A 24025-nucleotide genomic window follows, 5' to 3' on the forward strand; every position below is an offset into this window, starting at 1 on the left:
ACCTTACGGAGACGGTGGAAGGGCACGGCAAGTTTATGTTTGTTTCTAGTGTTATAGTTATGGATATCACTGTTAAGCTTGTATTCATGGATGTTTTTCCTAGCATACATAATATTCTCAAGTATGTACTGAGAGGCAACGGTAAGAATGTTCACCTCTTTGAATTTCTCTCTTAGGGAAGCTCGAGCGCCCAGTCCATATATGGAACGTACAGCTCGCTTTTGCAGCACAAATATCGTCTGAATATCTGCGGCTTTACCCCATAACAGAATTCCATACGACATAACACTATGGAAGTAACCAAAGTATACCAGCCTGGCCGTCTCTACGTTTGTTAGCTGTCTGATTCTCCTTACTGCGTAGGCAGCTGAACTAAGTTTGTTAGCTAAAGTAGCAATATGTGCGTGCCATTGCAGTTTTGAGTCTAAAGTGACTCCCAGGAAAACAGTTTGGTCTTCAAACTCCAGCGTATCACCTTTTATTTGGATTTTGCTGTTATTTATCTGCTTGACGTTAGGTAACGCAAACTTGATGCATTTGGTTTGGATGAAGTGGCTCATATTTCAACAGAGATGAAAATCAGAGAAACGAATATTGAAATACAATAGGTTATAACAATATTATGTAATTTCATACGCATTTTCGAAGTATGTTTTCTGTAGGAAGAGAAAACGACAAATATGTGTACATCGTAAAATTATTTCTTAAGCAAAAAGTACCATACTGTATAAGCATAAGGTAAGGACTAATAACTACTAAATGTTTTATATTTAAAACAAAAAAACATTAGCAAAGAGTTGGAAAAGACAATAAAAAATATGTGTCAGGTTAGGACTCTAATAGGCAAATCGTATGAAGCTAATTTAGTCCCTATAGTAATCTATATTGGGGTACCAGTAAATTTAGATCGTCACAAATAGGTAATAATTGTCACTGGTCCACCCACCGCGAGCTAGTAAGCTATGAGCTATCGGCTATAAAAACGAACAAAAGATAAGCACTCCCGTGTAAATAAAAGAGACACGGCGATATTGATAGCTCACCGCTGGGCGAGTAACTATAAACATCGCCGTGTCTCTTTTATTTACACGGAAATGATTAGCTTTTGTTCGTTTTTATAGCCGATAGTTCATAGTCCCAATAGTTCATAGTAGTAGTAGAGCCGATAGCTCGCGGTAGGACCAGTGCCTTATGTGATCTACAAACATTGCGTAATGACATGACATGACATGACATGGCGAAGACTGGACAAATATGTAAATGACAAAATGACAGCATGACAGCAAATATTTGGAAATTATGTAAAATAGGGCGAGTCAAATGAAATTTTATGTAACTTTAAACAAACATACAATTTACCATACAGGGTGTCCCACGGCGATGCCACATGGAGGGAAAGTACCTTAAATATCATAGATAGCATATTTTGCTGAAAAAGACTTCATTTTATTTTCAAAACTTAGTAAAAGTGCATTCAAATCTGTAAAATGGCATTTACAGATTTTGGAAAAAACATACAGGGTGCGAGAAAAAGGGCATTTTTGACAAATTTTTTTTTTGACACCAATCGATCCCATTCCTATCCAGGATCAAAAGCTTGTATGGGACCAAAAAAAAATTTCCGGATAGAAAAGTCACAAATTACGAAAAACTTTTCCCATACAATTTCTATGAAAACATTTTTTTTTTTTCCACATGGTATTTTTATGATGCCAATCGATTCCATTCCTATTCAGTATCAATAATTGCTTAGGGGTCAACTCACGACAATGCACTAAAAAAAAAGTTTGTCAAAAATGTCCTTTTTCTCGCACCCTGTATGTTTTTTCCAAAATCTGTAAATGCCGATTTTCATCAGTTTGAAATTGATGGCTGGTCCCGTTAGACTATTTTCATGTAGGACTACGGGATCTCATTCCGGCCTTACTGACCCGCTATCAAAATACACCCTGTATAAGTCCTCATAGTAAAAATTAAAGAAATTTGAATGCAACTTTACTAAGTTTTGAAAATAAAATAAAGTCTTCTTTCAGCAAAATATGCTATCTATGATATTTAAGGTACTTTCCCTCCATGTGGCATCGCCGTGGGACACCCTGTATATACTGATATATTGTGAGACAAGGGTGTTATATGTATGTTAGTTTTCAAAACCGACGTAATGACTAGGCTTAGTTTAGCTTATTTAGTAACATTATCAGTAGGTATGTATAAATATTTATATTTAATATGGTCTTTGACTTCGAAAATCTTTCATATGGCGATTCCACGGATTTTAGAACCACGGTATGCGATAAAAAGTCCTAAGCCTAGTAATGACCTAATGACACTGATAAAGGTATACAACAATTTGTTTAACGTAATTGCTAATGATACTGAGATTCCCAATGACCTCTTTTCGCTTTGGCACCCGGTAAAAATCAATCAAGTATATTATAACAGTTTAATATATTACGATACACGTGCGAAAAGTAGGCACTTTGAACTTGTATTGCTTTACAATGCATATGACCTTATATTTTGCGATATACGCGTTCGCCTACACCAGCTTAGACTGTGTGCTATAATAGGAACGCGCCCCTTTCATACATTTGATCGCCAGTGTCCGACATATGCTTTGGAGCTTTTCGTGAGACGCACTCTACGTAATACAAGCCCCATAGCCGAATGGCATTTTTGCGACGCGGAACGCCACCGAAACGCCGCAGAAATGTAGTCTGGCTCTGTCGCGCCAATACGCAAGAGCGATAGACATAGATAGCTACGAAAGAGATTTTTAGCGTTTCGTGAGCGTTTGTGTATTCGGCTAATACGGACGCACACAGTCCGGAAATGCAAGCGACGGTTCCTTACACAAGTGTTAACTTTGCCGACTGGTCTAACATTTCCTGTGCCTACCGTGAAAGCGTTGTCGAACGATGACCTGCGGCGGTGCCCTCTAAAGGCCGGAAGTACGGTGACTCATCACTCAGTTACGTCAGAAATTGGACAAAAAGTCATGCCTGAGCTTCACGTAAACTTATAACTCAGCTTTCGGACAGAAAAACTAAATCTAAATCGGTTCATCCGTTCGGGAGCTACGATGGCACAGACAGACACACAAACAGTCGTTTTTGCGTCGGGGGTTAAAAATGTAATCTGAATTTGGGGCCCATTTCTCGAAGCTACAAATTACATTTTACAAGTGGTTGTCAAATGTTTAATAAGACAAGTTGGAAAGGCAGGAAGGTCCTATCATGCCTTTTGATTTTGGCGTAGATTTTAGGGACACCCGGTATGCCTTAATCGGTTCAGAGACTTTAGATTTTTAGGACGTTAAAACTTTAGACCACAAGGCCACATAGAAATGGTCAAACGGTCAATATTATGTAAGGAACAAATCTAATTATTTTATTAAATATTTTTTGATTTGTTTTTTTTTTTAAGTAACAACACTACTATATATAAATTATAAACTGAAATAGATACCACACACTAAAGAAAAAGCGATCAAGCCCACTGGTGGCGAAGCCGGGAATCGAACCCGCGTCTCCAGCTAACGCGGCTGACGTGATAAACCGCTACACCACCTCGACCGCCGAGGTACCCGTCGTTCGGTCAATATTAGTTCAAAGTTCCTAGAGCGGTCAAACAACATTCCGTGAGTGAAAGTGAACGAAAGTCAACATCATCCTTATTGATATTATACGAAAGCAAACCGGCGTTTTGGCCATGTCACCTTACCGGTTTGGGCGAGGTCGATTGGCTAGACACCTGCCAAAAATGTTTATGCAATAGTAAGAGCCACACAATAAGCTTTTTGGCGATAAGACCGTCCGTTGTTGAAGCGTAATTCCAAAAGGCATTACTTTAAATTTATAGGCACCTCTACCAACAACATTAAATGTGACTTATCTTGCGAATCCTTATTCAAGATATCGTCACTACTTTTACAAAATCTCGTATCTCACGCTGATCCTCAAAGTTAAAACGCAGTAAGTCTATATGCATTCCACACATACTAACTACAATTTTCTTTGCCAAAAGCAACAAAGTTGTAATTGGCGTCGAGACCTCCGTAATTATTTGCAAAGATTATTTGGTATTTGCGTCTTTTATGTCTCTGAAGCCTCTGTAGCCGCGTCCGCTTTCTTTATTTTGGTACGGAACCTTAAAAGTGAATATAATATAATACATATTCAGAATGGGCCCATGTCGCAATCTTAAACTGAAGTAAGTAGAATAGGGCCCGTCCGCATATTACGTAATTTCGGAGATGTCTCACTCGAATGCGCGCGAGTGTAATGATACGTATTTTTGGTACTTTGGGTTTATTTTGACGCATTTCTGTGTTTAATTGAGCGAGAAGATTGTGTGTTATGCAATACTTATAAAGGTTACGTTTGGGTGCACCAGTGTTACAACATCGTGATTATCGTGAATGAAGATATACATTGTTTTCAGTGCAAGATAGATATCATCGCCCGTCTGAATATATATGATGTGTTTAATAAAGATGACTGAAAGAAAATACTAGTATGTCTATTTCATGCGTTCGTTGTGATTCATAGGATTAAGTAGCTTCAATGGCTAACATAGTCTCATGTTATCAATCCTAGCCAAAATTTAAGGAAGTTTTTGGAAAAACAAAGAAAATATCAAATGTTATTCTGAATTATACCCACTTTGCCTACTTTAGTAGGCACACAGGAAAAAGCTTGGGTTAGATAAATACCTTCAGTTTGTAACTGAAAATGTTCCTCCGAGACAAGCAGCCATATCTAAAGCAGATGAAAGCCATACACACTTATACATTGCATTTCATTCGTATTTTAATTACTGTATGATCAAATTTGTCCAGAGCCAAAAGTACTAATATTTATATTTATACCCATGTAAAACAATAATTGTCCAATCATTGATATGTTATTGTCTGTATGTTGTACGCCATGAAATTAGCTAAAAGTTTTCCAACACAACTGTGATGTTAAGTTTAAGGGTAAAGAAATTATGATAGAAAGTTTATTTTATATGTCGGTGTATGATGCATTTTGTCCAGCACTGTAGATAGATGTACTCTTTATTGGCACACCTCAGCAAAAGATACAGTGGAGACAAAACAAATGATTATAAATAGAGGCAGACAACAGGCGGCCTTATCGCTAAAGAGCGATCTCTACCAGACAACCTTTGGGTAGCGGAAATAACAAACATAATCAAAAAGACTAGGTGCTTCGAAATAAAAAAAAAACATAATTATTCTAATGTCCAACATACAAATTGAATAAACATACACATATAAGAGAATATAAATAGACATACTTAAATAGTAATATACAACAAGCCAGATATACACCAAGAGTGGTTCATTAAATACAACTAGGAAACAAATCAAAATATTTTTTGATTCGTTGTTTTTCAAGTAGTCACACAACTATAACCATACTAATATTATAAATGGGAAAGTGTGTGTGTCTGTTTGTTTGTCCGTCCTTCACGGCAAAACGGAGCGACGAATTGTCGTGATTTTTTAAGTGGAGATAGTTGAAGGGATGGAGAGTGACATAGGCTACTTTTTGTCTCTTTTTAACGCGAGCGAAGCCGCGGGAAGAAGCTAGTTAAATTATAAACTGAAATAGATATCATACACGAAGGAAAAACGACAAGGCCCACTGGTGACCCACGCGGGCGGGCGGGTGGTCTAGTGGTAAGGACGTTAGTCGCGTAAGCTGAAGACCCGGGTTCCATTCCCGGCTCGGCCACCAGTGGGCTTTGTCGTTTTTTCCTTTCGTGTATGATAACTATTTCAGTTTGGTTCATTAAATGTTAGGTCGAAACTTCGGAGGGCCATCTGTACTGAAAAACGTCGTACGATACACGTGCGAAAAGTAAATTCGTATAACAATAAAATCAACAATAAAGTTAGCAAATGAACATAATAAATCAACTTAAACCTAAACAGCCGATTATAAATATTACTTAGGTACTAGCTTTTCCCGCAGCTTCGCTTGCGTCAGAAAGAGACAAAAAGTAGCCTATGTCACTCTCTATCCCTTCAACTATCTCAAAAAATCACGTCAATTCGTCGCTCCGTTTTGCCGTGAAAGACGGACAAACAAACAGACATACACACTTTCCCATTTATTTATGGACTAGCTTTTACTCGCGGCTTCGCTCGCGTCAGAAAGAGACAAAAAGTAGCCTATGTCACTCTCCATCCCTTCAACTATCTCAAAAAATCACGACAATTCGTCGCTCCGTTTTGCCGTGAAAGAAGGACGAACAAACAGACACACACACTTCCCCATTTATAATAAATGGTCATCAGACACCAAGCAGATAGTGAAGGAGGTTTCCACCAAACTTGTCTGGGTGTCTGGTGGTCAATTTCCTTGCACAACAGAGGTCTCCATCGCCGTACAGCGGGGTAACGCTGCTAGCGTGATGGGGACCTTTGGACCCGGCATGGCCCAGAACGGGTTCCTTTAGGTATCCTACCTTTTTTTATGTGTGTCTGTTTTGTAATTTTTAATGTATGGTACTTATTAAGTAATTAACTATTTATAACTTTTGTAAGAACACTGAATAAATGTTTACTTAATAATTATTTATTTGTTTCAGATTACGCGGCGGAGATCGGTAAGAGATGGTAAAGATTCAACTAACAGAACAACCTACGGCTAAAGGCATTCATGTTTTCACTTTCTGCCTCACGACACGACATCGCGCTAATTAAACTCTTTAAAATGATGATTTGATGATCTCGCAACGATTTATATTCATTAAGATTTCGTTTTATATTTATATGCAAAATTCTCTTCAAAAGAAGATAAGAAATCATATATATGTATAGAAATAGCTAGTGTTCAGAACCAGTATTTAAAAGTTTTCTTAGAGAGCGCGCACACGCTCAACTTTTGGCGGCGACTTTTTTGTCGCTTAGCTTACATCATCGATGGGCTTAGTATGAAAGTGCGCACACGAAGCGACGCAACTTTTCATACAAATACGTAAGTCGCCGAGCAACTTTGTCGCCCGTGGGCGCGCACCCTTAAGTGTAAGTGCGTTTTCACGATCCGATACATTGAAGCGAGACACAGCGATGGGACTTTTCATTCGCACGTATGGCTGCCGCTCGCCGCTGCCGCGCTTAGACTAATGTCGTGGCAGTGCAGCGGGGCGGACGAGCGTAAATGAAAATGAAAATGAAATATTTATTTTTCAAGTAGGCATATTACAATGCGCATTTGAACGTCAAATAAAGCTACGCCGGCCCTAACTCTACGCCTCAGCCTCGAGAAGATTTCAGTCCCCCCTCAGTTGGGAGGGGGGTATCCACTATGGGACCGGCAAGAAACTCGGCGGGCAACTTCTTTTCAAAACATTACGTCTTATAATTAACATGCATTAAATAACAAGATACAATTTAACATGCAAAAGTATTCATCAAAGAATATGAACAGACTAGGTACTCTATGGAAATTAATTTCAATAAATTATATTATTGCTTAATAATACGTCGTTCTTCTTCAGAGAAAACATATCAAATTGTCACAGAAGAAAAAGATAATATGAATCTCAATATCATTAAATATGTAATTTACCTACACAACATAAAATATAAAATATTTGATGTGCTTTCTTATCTGGCCCCGTAGCCGAATGGCATTTCTCCGACGCCAAACGAAAGCGATACGCCGCTGGCTCTGTCGCGCCAATACGCAAGCGCGATAGAGATAGATATCTACTAGCGCTTCGTTTCGTGAGCGTTTCGTGAGCGATTGTGCCATTCGGCTAGCCACCCTGAACTGTGTCCTCTATACATAATACAATTATTTTAATTGCTATTCGTTTTTTGTAGTTTCTGGTTCGGGCCATGCATGTTTGTTTGTATTTCTCAGCGTCGTCTCAGTACACTTGTATGAGCTTCAATTGTTTTACATGCACGCCGCACGCCCCGCCCCGCTGACGCCCAATATGAGCTCGCACTCAGGCCTTACGCCGTGTCTTGCGTCGCGCGACCGTCGCCGTCGCGTCTCATCGCATCGTCTACTTCCATATCGATAAGGTTTGATTTCGTATGCGTCGCATCGCCGTCGCGCAAGCGTCGCCCACGCAAACCACGGCGTTACACTAAGGCAGAACCGCGTTCAGTTACGTTCATGTAGATGAACGTCTGTAGAGACACAGTTAGTGCATTTTTAAATTATCCAATTTCGGTAAATTAAAATTTTGAAAAAACCCCCGACCGCGACATGGTGGACCGATTTTCATGAAACATGGCTAAGAACACTCCCGACTAACTCAGCTTTCAGACAAAAAAAACTAAATCTAAATCGGTTCATCCGTTCGGGAGCTACGATGCCACAGACAGACACACACACAGACAGACAGACGAACAGACAGACAGACAGACAGACACGTCAAACTTATAACACCCCTTCGTTTTTGTATCGGGGGTTAAAAAAAAATAAACAGTCTTTAATAGTTTTTCTTCGCTCATTGTTGTAAGCTTGTAAGTATTTTTATTTTTTCGCAACAGTATTAAAAACGCCGTCGTTCGTTACACATGCAGAAACGTCATTACGAGTCCCCCCGAGATATCTTGACACGAGATATCTGGACTTTCTGCACTAGTAACGAAATATACCTACCTACATGTATTTCAGCACATAATTGTCTATAGTGCCATAACATGCGCGGATCCAGGGGGGGTCATGGGGGTCATGACCCCCCCCCTGGAGCCTAGGTTGGCCATACAAATAGACCACGTGACCCCCCCTCTGGGGCCTGGGCCTTTACCACGTGACCCCTCCCCCCCCCCCTGGGCACGAAGCTGGATCCGCGCTTGTGCCATAAAGTAGCACCAGTGAGCACTAATATTATAAATGGGAAATTGTGTGTGTCTGTTTGTTTGTCCGTCTTTCACGGCAAAACGGAGCGACGAATTGACGTGATTTTTTAAATGGAGATAGTTGAAGGGACGGAGAGTGTCATAGGCTACTTATTGTCTCTTTATAACGCGAGCGAAGCCGGGGGCAAAGGCTAGTAAATAAATAAATATAAAACGTCATTACGAGATTACATTACATATTTTAAAACACTCCCGGTCGTGTTTTAATTTATCGCCACACGTTTCGATTTATCCGCACTTGTATCGTAATATACCTACTATTACCGCATTGCCTCAAACATTTAGGTATTGCAAACAAGTGCGAAAAAACCTAACCACAATCACTAAACAAGCAATCTGAAACCAATCTCGTTTGGTTTACACTTGTGAGTTGGTTGACCGCAGCTTTCACTTATTAAGTTATTACATTATACGTTACAAGGTATTATATTACGGATGACTTTTACTCTTGAACCCGGGGTCAACTTACCAGTTTTGCTGCAAGTATTTTTGTTCGTCGATTAAATGATATTAATGAAAAAAAAAAAAACACTTTATTTATTCAAAAGGCATCGGTACAATGTAAAACTAACTTAAAAATACTAATTAATATAATACTACTCAATTAAAACAAACATTACTATAAAACTAAATTCTATTCACAAAACTCGTTCCAAGCCTCCCCAGACGCAAAGGTGCCCATCACACTCGATGCGTTCCCACGCTGAATTGCGATAGACAGCCTTTGCATCAGAAAAGACCCGGTACGGATTAATGAATGGGATTTGTATGAATGATATCTTAAACTTGTTAGCACCCATGATTTTATTAGTACCTACAAGCTTTGAAGCTACGTAGATTTGTGCCAGGGGCCCGTTTCTCGAAAGGTACAAGCCTTGTATTACAAGTGCGCGAACTGTCAAATCGTATGGGTTGTCATGGAAACACACTTGTAATACAAGGCTTGTACCTTTCGAGAAACGGGCCCCTCGTGTCCCCCAACATTTAGGTATCATCATCATCCTCCTTGCGTTATCCCGGCATATTGCCACGGCTCATGGGAGCCTGGGGTCCGCTTTGACAAATAATCCCAAGATTTGGCGTAGGCTTAGTTTTTACGAAAGCGACTGCCATCTGACCTTCCAACCCGAAGGGTAACTAGGCCTTATTGGGATTAGCCCGGTTTCCTCACGATGTTTTCCTTCACCGAAAAGCGACTGGCAATTTTCAAATGACATTTCGCACATAAGTTCCGAAAAACTCATTGGTACGAGCCAGGGTTCGAACCCGCGACCTCCGGATTAGAAGTCGCACGCTCTTACCGCTAGGCTACTTACCAACGCTTTTGCTCCAACATTTATATTTAATTATTTTAATATATTTATATTAATTATCATTAGCTATGCTAGCAATGAAGGTCCAAAAGAAGCAATTTTTCGCCTAACTGATAAAATTCTTGACTCGATTGTAAGAAATCTATCAAATATCTGCTCTCGTGATTGATATAATTCAGTGAATTCCTAACCATATGAATTTCCTGTTCATAAAAAAATATTTCTGAGGTTACTACTTAGGTATTTTATATAATGGTTAAATTTATTTTGTTGCTGTTTGATGTTTTCTAGTTTTAAGTTATTATAATATTGTACGCCCGAAATGGGCAAACTGTTGGAATTATTTATGTATGCATGCGATCTCACTGTACACAGTTATAACAATAAATGAAATGAAATGAAATGAAATAAAATCTGCGCCTAGTAGTACCTAGCTTACCTACGTGAGGTCGATATTCACGACAATTTATTCCAATCGAATCGGTAAATAAATCCGTCTAGACCGGCCTTTACAACATTTTCACCGATCTCATCTCGTAGAATATCGAAGCGCCCGTGAACCGGCGTGAGGTCATTGACCCCTAACCTCACATTAGCATACGAAGAGAAAACGAAAGGCGACAGGTAACCGATAATCGATTTCCATTTAATGCGAATATCGGATTATTCTTTGACCTCGTTGACTTTTGAAAATTAAAATCAACATTTAACAGTCAAGCAAATCAAATGGGAACTTTCGGGCCAAGCTCCGTGCAGAGAGGGGATGGAAAAGGTTTGTTATGTTAGTTTTTGTGTGTTGACGAAGCGTGTTGCAGATATTGTGGTTTGTTTTATTGATAATGTAGAATAAATATCTGACGACGCTTGGGCGGATTACATCTGTGTTTTGACGAAGCATGTGGCGGATCAGGTTTGTATTTATTTGGTTATGAAAAATGGATTTCAAATGTAGCAAATCTTGTCACCATAAAAGGCGGCCATTTTGAAAAATGTCCAGCTCACCGGCCAACCTTGACGTTGGCGGAATGATCGACGAGCCAACACATAACAATTATTTGTTTTACATGGGAGCAAATCTTGAAGAGCGTTGCGAGGGTTTCAAGGCACGAAGGTTAAACAAACTTTGTCACCGAGTGAAACACAACATTTTTCACCACACCAACACGAACAAAATACTGACTATAAAACATCAAACTAAATCAAATTCATCAATCTAAATGGTAAATTCTACCAGCAAGCTCAACACATCAAGTTAAATTTTGTATGAAATTACTTTGCACTCTTGTGGATAAAATCTGATAAAATGCAATTTTGCTATCTATTTTCGAATAGCAAAGGGAGTCTTTTACCTGTTGGTGTGGTGAAAAAAACATACCTAGACCTCCCTTGTGGTTTGGAAGTCGGTTAAAAAATATTGAAAATGTAAGAGCGATGTTTTATCGTCAACAGAAAATTTTAATTCCGCGCCTTTTTTTGGGTTTCGTACCAAAAATGTACAGAAGAAACCCTTATAGTGCGACTCTGTCCGTCTGTCTGTCTGTCAGATTTCTAAGTATCTCGAGAACTACTCATGCAACCGTTTAAAAATTTGGAATAGTTATGATATTGTTATGATTGTTAGCCTCTACAAATTGAAAGCATTATTATTTATAATTTTAGAACAAAACGGGACTTAATCGCGTAAACACTTACATTTATATTAGGCCCGACGTTTCGAACATCACATTATGTTCGTATCACATTATGTGTGTATTATTTAGTAGGGATGTACCGACTATTGATTTGGCCGACTAGGCCGACTACCGACTAGTCGGCACTGGGGTGGCCGATTAGTCGGCCGACTAGTCGGCGAAAACAGTTTTTTCGACTAAATTCACATTTTGAATGTCGTCTTTGGTCCTTCGTTCGCGCTTTTCATGTTTTTTTTACAGGTTGAAAGGTCCATGAGAATATTTATGTACATTTTCCATTTTTAACAACCGGTTTGGCATAGCAGGTAGTGAATTAGTGATCCTGCCTATGATGTTGATAGTCCTAAGTTTCTGTGATGACTGATATTTGTTGTTTTGACTAAGAAAGGCATAACAAATAGGTATAATACAACCACATCAGCTGTTGATTTATCTTTATACTGTTTTTCTATCACTTGTAAAGTGCCGACTAATCGGCCTTTTTTGCCGACTAGTCGCCGACTAATCGCCGACTACAAAAGTGGCCGGATAGTCGGCTTTCCCGACTAGTCGGTACATCCCTAAGTATTATTTAGTGACAAGATTTGCTTAGAGCGGTCCTATTACATACATTTACAGGTATAAAATGAGTCTCTAAAGCGCTGGTGGCCTAGCGGTAAGAGCGTGCGACTTTCGATCCGGAGGTCGCGGGTTCGAAACCCGGCTCGTACCAATGAGTTTTTCGGAACTTATGTGCGAAATGTCATTTGATGTTTGCCAGTCGCTTTACGGTGAAAGAAAACATCGTGAGGAAACCGGACTGATTCCAATAAGGCCTAGTTACCCTTCGGGTTGAAAGGTCACATGGCAGTCGCTTTCGTAAAACTAGTGCCTACGCCAAATCTTGGGATTAGTTGCCAAAGCGGACTCCAGGCTCCCATGAGCCGTGGCAAAGGCCGGGAGTCTTCAAAACTTATCATCTACTCGGGACACTGTCGAGCATTGGTACTACACCTTAGAGCTCAACAAAACCAAAATCTGATCAGGGTGCGTAGCCGAATGGCACAAACGCTCACGAAACGCTCGTAGATATCTATCTAGAGCAGAGCCCAACTGGGGTAGTACCTCCGCCTTACAGAAGACCGCAGCCAAATAGCACTCACTAGACCCTACTCATAGTGTTGTGTTCCTGTCGGTGAGTAAGGCTGCCAGAGCTCAACGAGGGTGCGGTGTGCTGATGACGGGAGGACTTACGGAACTAACTTGTTCCGTTTATTGTCCTTTGAGTCGTCGGCAACCCGAACCCTCCTTGGAACTTGTACACTCCTTTTTGCTGTGTACTTAACACAGCAAAAGGGAATGTACAAGTTTCTAATGGGGTGGCAACGCGCATGTGACACTGTTTGAGTTGCAGGCGTCCATAGGTTACGGTGACCGCTTTACATCAGGCGGGCCGTATACTTGTTTGCCACCGACGTAGTATAAAAAAAAAAAATCTATCGCTCTTGCGTATTGGCGCGACAGAGCCGGACTACCTTTCGCGGCGATTCGTTTTCGTTTCGCGTCGCAGAAATGCCATTCGGCTACGGCACCAGGGGACCAATTTTTGAAAATCGAGCGCAAGTCTTCGCCATTCAAAAGTCTGTAAAAAACGGTCGAATGCTATGTTTGAAAATCTTGTGGTATTGGCCGTTCGTTTTCAATCCTATTGGTACAATTTAAATGGCTGTCCATTGCTATTCAACGCGGTAACGCGGCGAGAGTGATGGGCACCTTTGCACCAGGGGTTACGCGGGGAGGCCTCTTCCAGTAGGTTTTTTTTTATACCTAATGTAAGATATTTAGGTATTTTAGATTTAATTTAGTTTTATTTGTAGGATAAGTTGTACTACATTCATTGTTTGTAATTTACCTACATTCTTTATGTAGAATGGTGTCCTTTACTTTAGGTATTAGTTATGTGTTGTGTTAAATGGCTAGTAGTGGAGATCAGCAATTCCCGATAAGCCTATTGTAAGACCTTGTGTAACACATGATTACAAATGCAATAAATGAATTATGAATTATGAATTATGAATTAAGTTTGTACATTTGGATCACGTCTCCGATTTTGATAAAAATTGGTAGGCTGATAGAGTCCGTGATGCAAGATCCACTAGGTTTCCCAAAATGTCCTAGGTTGATTGTATGAAACTTTCCTTTTTTGTTACCGAAAATGTATAAACATCTGGTAACAAAAAAGGAAGGTTTCATACAAACTACATAGGACATTTTGGGAAACCTAGTGGATCTTGCTCAGCATCACGGACTCTTATCAGCCTCTCTACCAATTTTTATCAAAATCGGGGACGTGATCCAAATGTACAAACTTTTCAGGAATTGCACAGATATTGAAAGAAAATGAAATCTAGTGGCTGACGTTCAAAAATCGGTCTGAAAAAATCAGCCGCTATTCTAGAAATAGCCCATTAATGAATGAATGAATAAATGAATGAATGAATGAGTGAATGATTTATTCACAAGACCATTAACCAATCACGAACTAAAATCTAAAAGCGACCCTGAGGCAACCCCAGTCGTGAGTGAAAGAGAAAGCCATCTTAACTTATGATAAGTATAGTATAGTCAGGTTAATAGCAAACTGGTTGTTGACGTAACAGAGGTCGCGGTGGAAAGTTTGAGAACCGGTCTCATCGTCCTTTAAGTTGCTCGAACATAAAGGCTGGTATCCACTTCGAATCGAGCCGCGTCGAATCGAGTCCTCCATACATCCATACTAATATTACAAATGGGAAAGTGGCCAAAATCATAGTATCTCCAAATAATTTAGCATGTTTTTATTTTTTATAAGAACAAATGACATGCTTCTTTATTTTAATATCTTGATATCACGTCAATACACATTTTGAAAAAAAAAATTGTAGGCATCATCAGTGTAGTTATGATAGTATTTAATAGATGGCGCTAAAAATGGAGGTACGATTCTTAGTATGTAGATTGTAAATCCAAACTAATATTTTAAATGGGAAAGTGTGTGTGTCTGTTTGTCCGTCTTTCACGGCAAAACGGAGCGACGAATTGACGTGATTTTTTAAGTGGAGATAGTTGAAGAGATGGAGAGTGACATGCTACTTTTTGTCTCTTTCAAACCCCCCTTTCCCTAAAATGGGGGATGGTCGTTTATATGAATCATTTCGCAATTTTCGTATTCAATATGAGCTAGTCCTATATAAGTAATCCTTGATGCTAATCTGTTTTCCCCGGCAAGCAGGGGTCGCAGGTTCGAGTCCTGACGGAGGTGTGAATTTTTCTATTTTTCCTTTAATTTATAAACATATTTTCCCTTCCTTACATTGTTGTTGTGGGTTGTTTTCATTGTCCGGTTTCCTCGCGATATTTTTCTTCACCGAAAAGTGACTGGAAAATATCAAAATGACGTTTCGTTCAATAAGTTTCAAATAACTCATTGGTGCGAGCCGGGATTTCTCAGGCTTGCCACAGTCTTAAAAATTCATAATCTTAAAAAAAAATTGTATGCAAACTGACAGTTCAAACTGACACTGACAGATCTGTCAGTGTCAATTTGCATACAATTTTTTTTTAAGATTATGAATTTTTAAGACTGTCTGTGGCAAGCCTCAAAGTCGCACGCTCTTCGAGTTGTTTTAAATAACTTTTTAAGCCTTTCAATAATATTATTGCAATATTTAACAAAACATCTCTCATTTCATTAATCATTAACCACGATGGGAAATCGTCAAATCAATCAACTCACACGGAAATCAGAACTTCTCTTAACAAGCTAAAACTAGCGGAAGGAAACGTAACCATTACCTACCGACGTGGTTCGTTTCTTTAGTGATTTCGGAAGACTGTCATTATAGTACAATTAAAAGGTGTATTGCAGTGACAGGTTGCCTGCCTACGCCACAATTGCGCGGTCCTGGGTTCGAATCCCGGTAAGGGCATTTATTTGTGTGATGAGCACAAAATAATATTTGTTCCCGAGTCATGGATGTTTTCTATGTATATAAGTATGTATTTATCTATTTAAGTATATATATCGTCGCTTAGCACCCATAGTACAAGCTTTGCTTAGTTTGGGGCTAAGTTGATCTGTGTAAGGTGTCCCCCAATATTTATTTATTTATTATTTATTTAATTTAAAACCCATATCCCACAGTCGACTTCTACGACACCCACGGGAAGAAAGGGGGTGTTGAAATGAAATTCTTAACCCGTCACCACACTGACAAATATAAGTGTTCCTTCTAGAGGACTATTACGGACTGATTTTTGTCTTGGCAATGAACCTTTAATGAACTTTTAAGAAATTATAAATGTCATTACTGTACTAGTAAATAGAAGCGCTGGTGGCCTAGCGGTAAGAGCGTGCGACTTACGATCCGGAGGTCGCGGGTTCGAACCCCGGCTCGTACCAATGAGTTTTTCGAATGTGCGAAATGTCATTTGATATTTGCCAGTCGCTTTTCGGTGAAAAAAACATCGTGAGGAAACCGGACTAATTCCAACAAGGCCTAGGTACCCTTCGGGTTGGAAGGTCAGATGGCAGTCGCTTTCGTAAAACTAGTTTCTGGCAATCTTGGGATAAGTTGTCAAAGCGGACTCCAGGCTCCCATGAACCCTGGCAAAATGCCGGGATTAACGCAAGGAGGATGACGACACTGTCCTAGTAAATGTATGAAAAATGTTTTCATTGATTTTTACCCATTATAATTAAAATTACACACACGCAAGTCTATAATTCGATTTGGCAGTAACATTAACATCCATCGTCTACCCAGATTAAAAAAAAAACAGTCTATGTCTACATTCACTTCCGCCACGATACTTCCCATGACGACAAAAAGCGCGGGAACACCGCTCGTCTGTAATTGGGTCCGATTGTCTATGGTTGTGGCGTAATAGACAATAGAGGGAAGTATTGTTGTAGTGTTGTTATCGATAAACTATCGATAAACTTGTCTTTTACAAAATAATTCTCCTGTCTTCTGGCCGCACAAATTTGAGGCTGCTGCGCTAAACGAAGTTACCGCGTCCTTAGCTACGTCGAACAGAATAATAGTATACACACCTTGGACAGTAAATAAGAAAGCTTCAAATCACATGTTTGAGCCTACGCTACGCCTCGGCCGACAATTACTTGAGTAAAATCTACTATTACTAACTAATTCTGCCCTCAAGAAAAGAATATATACTTATAACCATTTTAAAGGCCGGCAACGCACCTATAACCTTTCTGGAGTTTCGGGTTCCCATGGGCGGCGATGGTCGCTTACCATCAGGCGTTTTGTCTGTTTGTTTGCCTCAAGTTTAAAAAAAATACTTTTACTATTTGGAAATGTACTTGTTTTATACGGGGGCAAAGTTGTGCAAAGGCAAAGTTAAACATTTGTGCTGAAATTGATTGATATTGATCAAGCGTAGATTCCAAAATTGAATCAAATCACAAGCGAAGCGAGAGATTTGTTACTTAAATTGAATCTTGAGAATTGGTCATAAGCATAAATATTATGGAGAACCTATGATATGGATAAAATAAGTTACGTTCAAACTGTGGGGCTCGCCTCCCTTTGGTAAGACAAGGGCATACATTACATTACCTTATTAATAGCTTACTATAGGAGGGGGAAGGGGGGCGTGTACATTTAATTTTTAACAGGGGGGGGGGCCTGCATAAAAAGTTTAGTAACCCCAGCTGACTCTGGTGATTTCATGACACTGTAAAACTTGTGTAAAGTTTACTTATACATAATAAATAAACATATATTGACAAATGAATAAACAAAAATATATAGATAACTTGTCCCGCACTGCTCTGTAATCTAGTTTGCGTTCTCATTGCCGGCGAGAGTGTACTCTATGGAGATTAGTCATTGGTCTATGATACAAGGTCATTACCGTACAGATCCGTACAGAACCTTATCATACAGATCGGTCATCTACATCACATTATCTTTGTATCTCTTCTATCTTGACATTCTTAGTTTCTCAATATGCAACTATTCTTAGTACCTGACTTTTAAATTATTTTTCAGTACAGATGGTGTTTTTTTACGCACTAGTTCGAGAAGTGGTTCATTATATGCCAGGTTGAAACTTCGGAGACTCATCTGTACTGAAAAACGTCGTACGATACACGTGCGAAAAGGAAATTCGTAACTCGTGTCGATTTAAAACACTCCCTTCGGTCGTGTTTTAATTTATCGCCACTCGTTTCGCACTTCCTTTTTTACGCACTTGTATCGTAATGTACTATTTCAGTACAGATGGTGTTTTTTTACGCACTAGTGCGAGAAGTGGTTCATTATATGTCAGGTCGAAACTTCGGAGGGCCATCTGTACTGAAAAACGTCGTTCGATACACGTGCGAAGAGGAAATTCGCCACTCGTTTCGAACTTCCTCTTTTTCGCACTTGTATCGAAATGTACTAATTATTATTTTATTCTTAATCGTATTCCCTTTTTATAACTTTGTTTTCTCTTATTCTAATTGTAATCTATTTCTATTTTAATTATTATTTTGACATTACCAGTGATGTAATGTTCGTTACAACCATAGAGTATATTGAATAGAATGGTAGGTATATAATAGAACAACCATGTTTGCATGCATTGTATCATGTTTTATCAGCAAATAAAAATTTGATTGATTGATTGATTGAACTAATATTCCTGATGGATTAAGAGCCCAGAGACGCCAGATTCTCCTCATTTTCTTAAGGATGAGACTTTGGGATAACGTAGAGTTCGTATCGGCGTTTAATGTCTGCATATTAAGGTGTGGTGACGGGTTAAGAATTTCACCACCCCCTTTCTTCCCGTGGGTGTCGTAGAAGTCGACTGTGGGATATGGGTTCAATTGTGGCGTAGGCGAAAGGCTGGCAACCTGTCACTGCAATGTCACAATTTCGTTTTATTTCAACCCCTTTTTGCCAAGAGTAGCACTGAAACCTGAGTAGTCATGTGCTCTGCCTACCCCTTTATGGGATACAGGCGTGATTGTATGTATGTATGTATATTAAGGTGACATTAGTTGGCCCGTCGACCTTTTGTTTGCTATCAGGTTTTTTTTAAATAACAGTAACTTTCCTTAAATTCTCAAGGCTGATTTTTATGTGTTAGAAAATACTGTTAGGAATTGATAATCATTTCCTAACTATTTGCGCCGGCCGTAGCTTAAGAAATTAGGGTAAGTTCAAAGAGAGAATTTCAAGCGTCTGGTAAAAGTTATGATGATTATCAAATCCTTAGTTTTTTCTATTAAGTACATATATAAAAGTCAGCCTTGAGAATTTAAGGAAAGTTAGTGTTTTAAAAAAAAAACCTTATAGCAAGAAAATGGCCGACAGATAGTTGAAGGGATGGAGAGTGACGTAGGCTACCCCCCCCCCCCTCCCCAGTTCCCTAAAATGGGGGTTAGAAGTTTGTATTCTGTTTTCGAATGTAGTAAATTATAAAACCTTGTGGTTTTGGACTTAATACTTTCTTGAATAATCGTAGCGATATTGGCATGGTGGTAATTTAAAGGTTTGGGTATAAAGTGGTCTATAACAATCATCATCATCAACACACGCAAGCGTTTCGCAGGCAGAAATAAACAAAACTGCTCAATAAAAAAGGAAAGTTGATAATTTCTTTCCAAGCTGTGCGTCAAATAATTCTCTAAATGGCCTGCCGTGGTATTACGGTTACATATTAATAGTATTAATGCTAGGTTTCGTTGTTTGTGTAGGTAATGAAAAGTAAATAGATGAAGGTTTAATATTCTAGGAGGTAGGGCATAGCGAATGATATTCCGCTTCGTGTGGTAGGGCACAGCACAGCGGATATCATCTCGCTCGAATCTAGAGCAGAGCCCAACTCGGGAAGTACCTCCGCCTTACAGAAGACCGCAGCCAAATAGCACTAGACCCTACTCATAGTGTTGTGTTCCTGCCGGTGAGTAAGGCTGCCAGAGCTCAACGAGGGTGCGGTGTGCTGGTGACGGAAGGACCTACGTATAATTTGTTCCGTCTATTGTCCTTTGAGTCGTCGGCAACCCGAACCCTCCTTGGAACTTGTACACTCCTTTTTGCTGTGTACTTAACACATTATACGTAAGTCCTTCCGTCACCAGCACACCACACCCTCGTTGAGCTCTGGCAGCCTTACTCACCAGCAGGAACACAACACTGTGAGTAGGGTCTAGTGCTATTTGGCTGCGGTCTTCTGTAAGACGGAGGTACTTCCCCAGTTGGGCTCTGCTCTAGATCTAGATTCGAAAACACGAAAAAAACGGTTCTAGCTATAGTCTGTCCCCACTGTCAATTACTAACCCGTGTCTTCTCTTCCAGACGCTGCTCCTCTGGTGTCTCATCTCACTGTCATTGGCAGAAGACACTCCCCCCGGCCTCGTGGCGAAAGACAGCGAGCAAGACCTAGTGGCTGAAGCGACGCAGTCAGGTAATTGTACAGGGTTGTCTATTGTTTGCCCGACAGCCATTTAACATAATATTCATATGCCCGAATCTAACTTGCCTGAATTTCATTTGCCCGAATGATTTGTTTACCATAAAAATTGTATGACATACTGGTTGTTTATCTGAACATTACCTTCCATAATCATACAATGCCATACTATTTGTTAGCCATATTGGCCATATTATTAAGTGCAATAATATGGTTTAATATAATATTCAAACGCCATAAGCAATTATTGCCATTGCCAGTTTCATTTTCCAGGGGGTCACAGTTCTAACCTAAACTAACCTACTTTCTGATAGCAGTTTCATTTTCCAGGGGTCACAGTTCTAACCTAACCTAACCTACTTTCTGATAGCAGTTTTATTTTCCAGGGGGTCACAGTTCTAACCTAACCTAACCTACTTTCTGATAGCAGTTTCATTTTCCAAGGGGTCACAGTTCTAACCTAACCTAACCTACTTTTCAAGCAGTTTCATTTTCCAGGGGGTCACAGTTCTAACCTAACCTAACCTACTTTCTGATAGCAGTTTTATTTTCCAGGGGGTCACAGTTCTAACCTAACCTAATCTACTTTCTGATAGCAGTTTCATTCTCTAGTGCTTCTAGTAGTGTCGTCTCTGTGATAATTACGAATTTATGATTCATATTGATGATTCTGCCAAATCACATTATGGAAATTGACTTTTCTGGTCGCTAATTTGGATGACAAATGATGGTATGGAATGTGGTAATTACTGATTTCGATGATTCTGACAAATGACATTATGGAAACTGACTTTATGGGAAACAAAGTTTCTGGCACTTGATTAATATAGTAAACAATGATTATGGCATAAGATGTTATGAGAAACAATATTATGATTGTTGAATATGGTGGCAAATAAAATTATGGCAAATGATATTCTGGCAAATGGGGGTATCCCATTGTACAGGTACTGCTTACAGTGCTTCTAGTTTCCTACTAGTCAAATCAGCTTCTTTTTAAGAACTGTCAAAACGATTTGCTAATATGGAATTGCTATGAAATACTGAGGAGTGACTTCACGGTCAATTCATTTACTTTATATCTTTCTCTTTGACTTATTAAATATAAATTATGTTTAAACATACTACTGTCCATATTTTTCTTCTAATAGGATAGTTTCCTATACTTAAAATAAAATATTTTATGCAGTGCACAAAATAAAGAACCACATAATTAGACGAAAAATATGGACAGTAGTCATGTTTAAACATAATTTATATTTAACAAGTCAAAGAAAAACATATAAAGTGAATGAATTGACCGTGACGTCACTCCTCAGTATTTCATAGTAATTCCATATTAGCAAATCGTTTTGACAGTTAATAAAAAGAAGCTGATTTGACTAGTAGGAAACTAGCCCATTATGTGGTGCTTTATTTCCTGCACTGCCTAAACTATTTTATAATATAAGTATAGGAAACTAGCCTATTGTACAGGTACTGATTACAGTGCTTATATGTAGTACTAGAGCCTTCTTTTCTTCACAGGGTTGCCTTCCTAGGTTCATATACAGTAGTCCTCTCTATGGCATTTCTAATAGGTATGAAAATGGGTTGCTTCCTCGAGCTGTTTCACGACCTCTCTGTAGCTCGGCTGGCAGCTCTTTGAACGCCTCAGCTTATTGATAGCCGACTTTTTGTTGTTTTCGAGATAATCATTTTAGAAACTTTTTACCTTTAAGAATTTCGGGTGAAGAATTTTATTACTTACTTGAAAAAAAGCATTTGGTTTTTTGCAACATAATCCGTAGCATTTTTTTTGGATTTGGAATTTTTTATGTGCTTTCTACTCAGAAACGCGAGCTCTTTCAATCCTAATAGGAGAAAAAAAAGTGTCCCAAGGTTTTTTCCCATTCCGTTACCATTTTTTCATACATTTTGTATGGCGGTAACGGAAAGGAAGGTTTAAAAAATGTATGGAAATCTTTCGACTTTTTTTTCTCCTATCAGGATCGAAAGGCCTCGCGCTTCTGAGTATGAACTGCGTAAAAAATACCCATGTTAAAAAAAAAGTGGGGTGGACAACTTTGAAAAAAAAATGGACCATAGCTGCAACTCGTGCAATAACTGAATAAAATTCAGCTTCCTCGCTTTCCATTAAAAAAATTAGAACTTAAACTTTGCGTTAAAACTTTATGTCAATATGATTTCTATGGCAAATAGTACACGGTGTCAATAAGACAGGATCCAAAAGTTGATTGTATGATGGGTAGCTCCTAAAACATTTGTCGGACTTTCGATTGATCCATGGAACATGGCGGATCGTTCTCTAAATACGTATTTTTTATTTTTGCATTCTGCTACTTAATGTATAAGTTTGATAGGATATTATGCAGTAAATAGCCTACGCAAAGGATGCAGTTGACGAAGAATTCATTTGGAGATGCGAATATCCAATTCTACGAACATCACTCGGCAGTTCCTCGTCCCGGCCGCCATCACGCTTTGTACTGCTGCTCCAGCTATCCTCCAGTGCAACGTGAAGGCCTAATCACTTACATGCACACATTGGTGTTTTTTATTATGTAATACACTTGTCATTGGCAAAGGCCCACGAGGCTGCCATATTGAATAAATGAATGAAAACATTTGTCTAACTTTCAGGTGCACAGGCTCAGAAGCGCGAGGCATCGTTATCAAACTCTTACGGAGAGCCGCTGCCTGCCGACGCCTATGGACCCCCGAGAGATAACTCCAATGGTGAATATATTTACTTTGATTATCTAATAGGGGCCAGGCACACACACCAAAAGCGAGGCAATGGATGAGCTATAGAAACAAACAAAAAATAGACGCGCTCTCGTGTAAATAAAAGAGGCTCTGTTTTATACGGGAGTGACATCTTTTGTTTGTTTTTCTACTCCCGAACTGTTATTCGTCATTTACAGGGTCGTGCATAGATCTTTAAAACCCTGCATAAAAGTCTATTCCCCAAAGCCAGCGCCCGCCGGCTTTCCGCGCATGCGCGCAGTATCGAAAAAACTGAAAACGCATTGTTTGGCTCTGTAACCATGGCAACGCATTGTTATAACAATACTGCGCGCGTGCGCGGGAAGACATTGGGCAGCTGAGCTGACAGTGCAAACCTTTTCGTCAAAATACAGGAAACAGTGTGAATTTCACGAAAGTTATTCAAGAAAACTATTAAAAACTAAGTGCATGGTCGTAGAAAAAATATTGTATGCAACGGTATTTAACTGAATCCAAAAATACTCGTGGCGTCTTAATAACAATTTTCGGCTTTGCCTCAAATTGTTACTACGTCACTCGTCTTTTTTGACCTCCTTTAAACGCCTGTTGCATAAAATACTAGGGATGTACCGACTATTGATTTGGCCGACTAGGCCGACTACCGACTAGTCGGCGGTTGGGTGGCCGATTAGTCGGCTAGTCGGCCAGAACATAATTTTCGACTAAAATCACCAGAATGTTTATTCAATCGTAATTTTCATTATTTTTACAGGTGCAAAGTTCTATGAGAAATTTTTCCTTTTTTATCAATTGGTTTGGCGTGGTGGGTATTGATCCTGGTTATGAAACCGACAGTCATAGGTTCGAATTTTAATGAGGGCAATTTATTTTTGTAATGATCACAGATATTTCTTGTTTTGACTAACAAAGGCATAACCAATAGGTAC

The 24025-nt window shown here is 39.3% G+C and overlaps 1 protein-coding gene across 2 annotated transcripts in view; it reads left to right on the plus strand.

The window, feature by feature from the left end:
• The window catches only part of LOC125239368, a 64804-nt gene that overhangs the window by 35684 nt on the left and 5095 nt on the right, over window positions 1-24025 (plus strand). The window contains exons 2-4 of one of the 2 annotated variants that reach the window (XM_048146929.1): window positions 6601-6618; window positions 20234-20355; window positions 22993-23087. In XM_048146929.1, the coding sequence (XP_048002886.1) occupies window positions 6601-6618; window positions 20234-20355; window positions 22993-23087 (235 nt within the window). Of the gene's footprint in view, window positions 1-6600; window positions 6619-20233; window positions 20356-22991; window positions 23088-24025 lie in introns of both variants that reach the window. The other variant, XM_048146930.1, reaches the window with a different exon arrangement.

The sequence above is a fragment of the Leguminivora glycinivorella genome, chromosome 25, assembly GCF_023078275.1.
Source record: "Leguminivora glycinivorella isolate SPB_JAAS2020 chromosome 25, LegGlyc_1.1, whole genome shotgun sequence".
Classification (NCBI taxonomy): domain Eukaryota; kingdom Metazoa; phylum Arthropoda; class Insecta; order Lepidoptera; family Tortricidae; genus Leguminivora; species Leguminivora glycinivorella.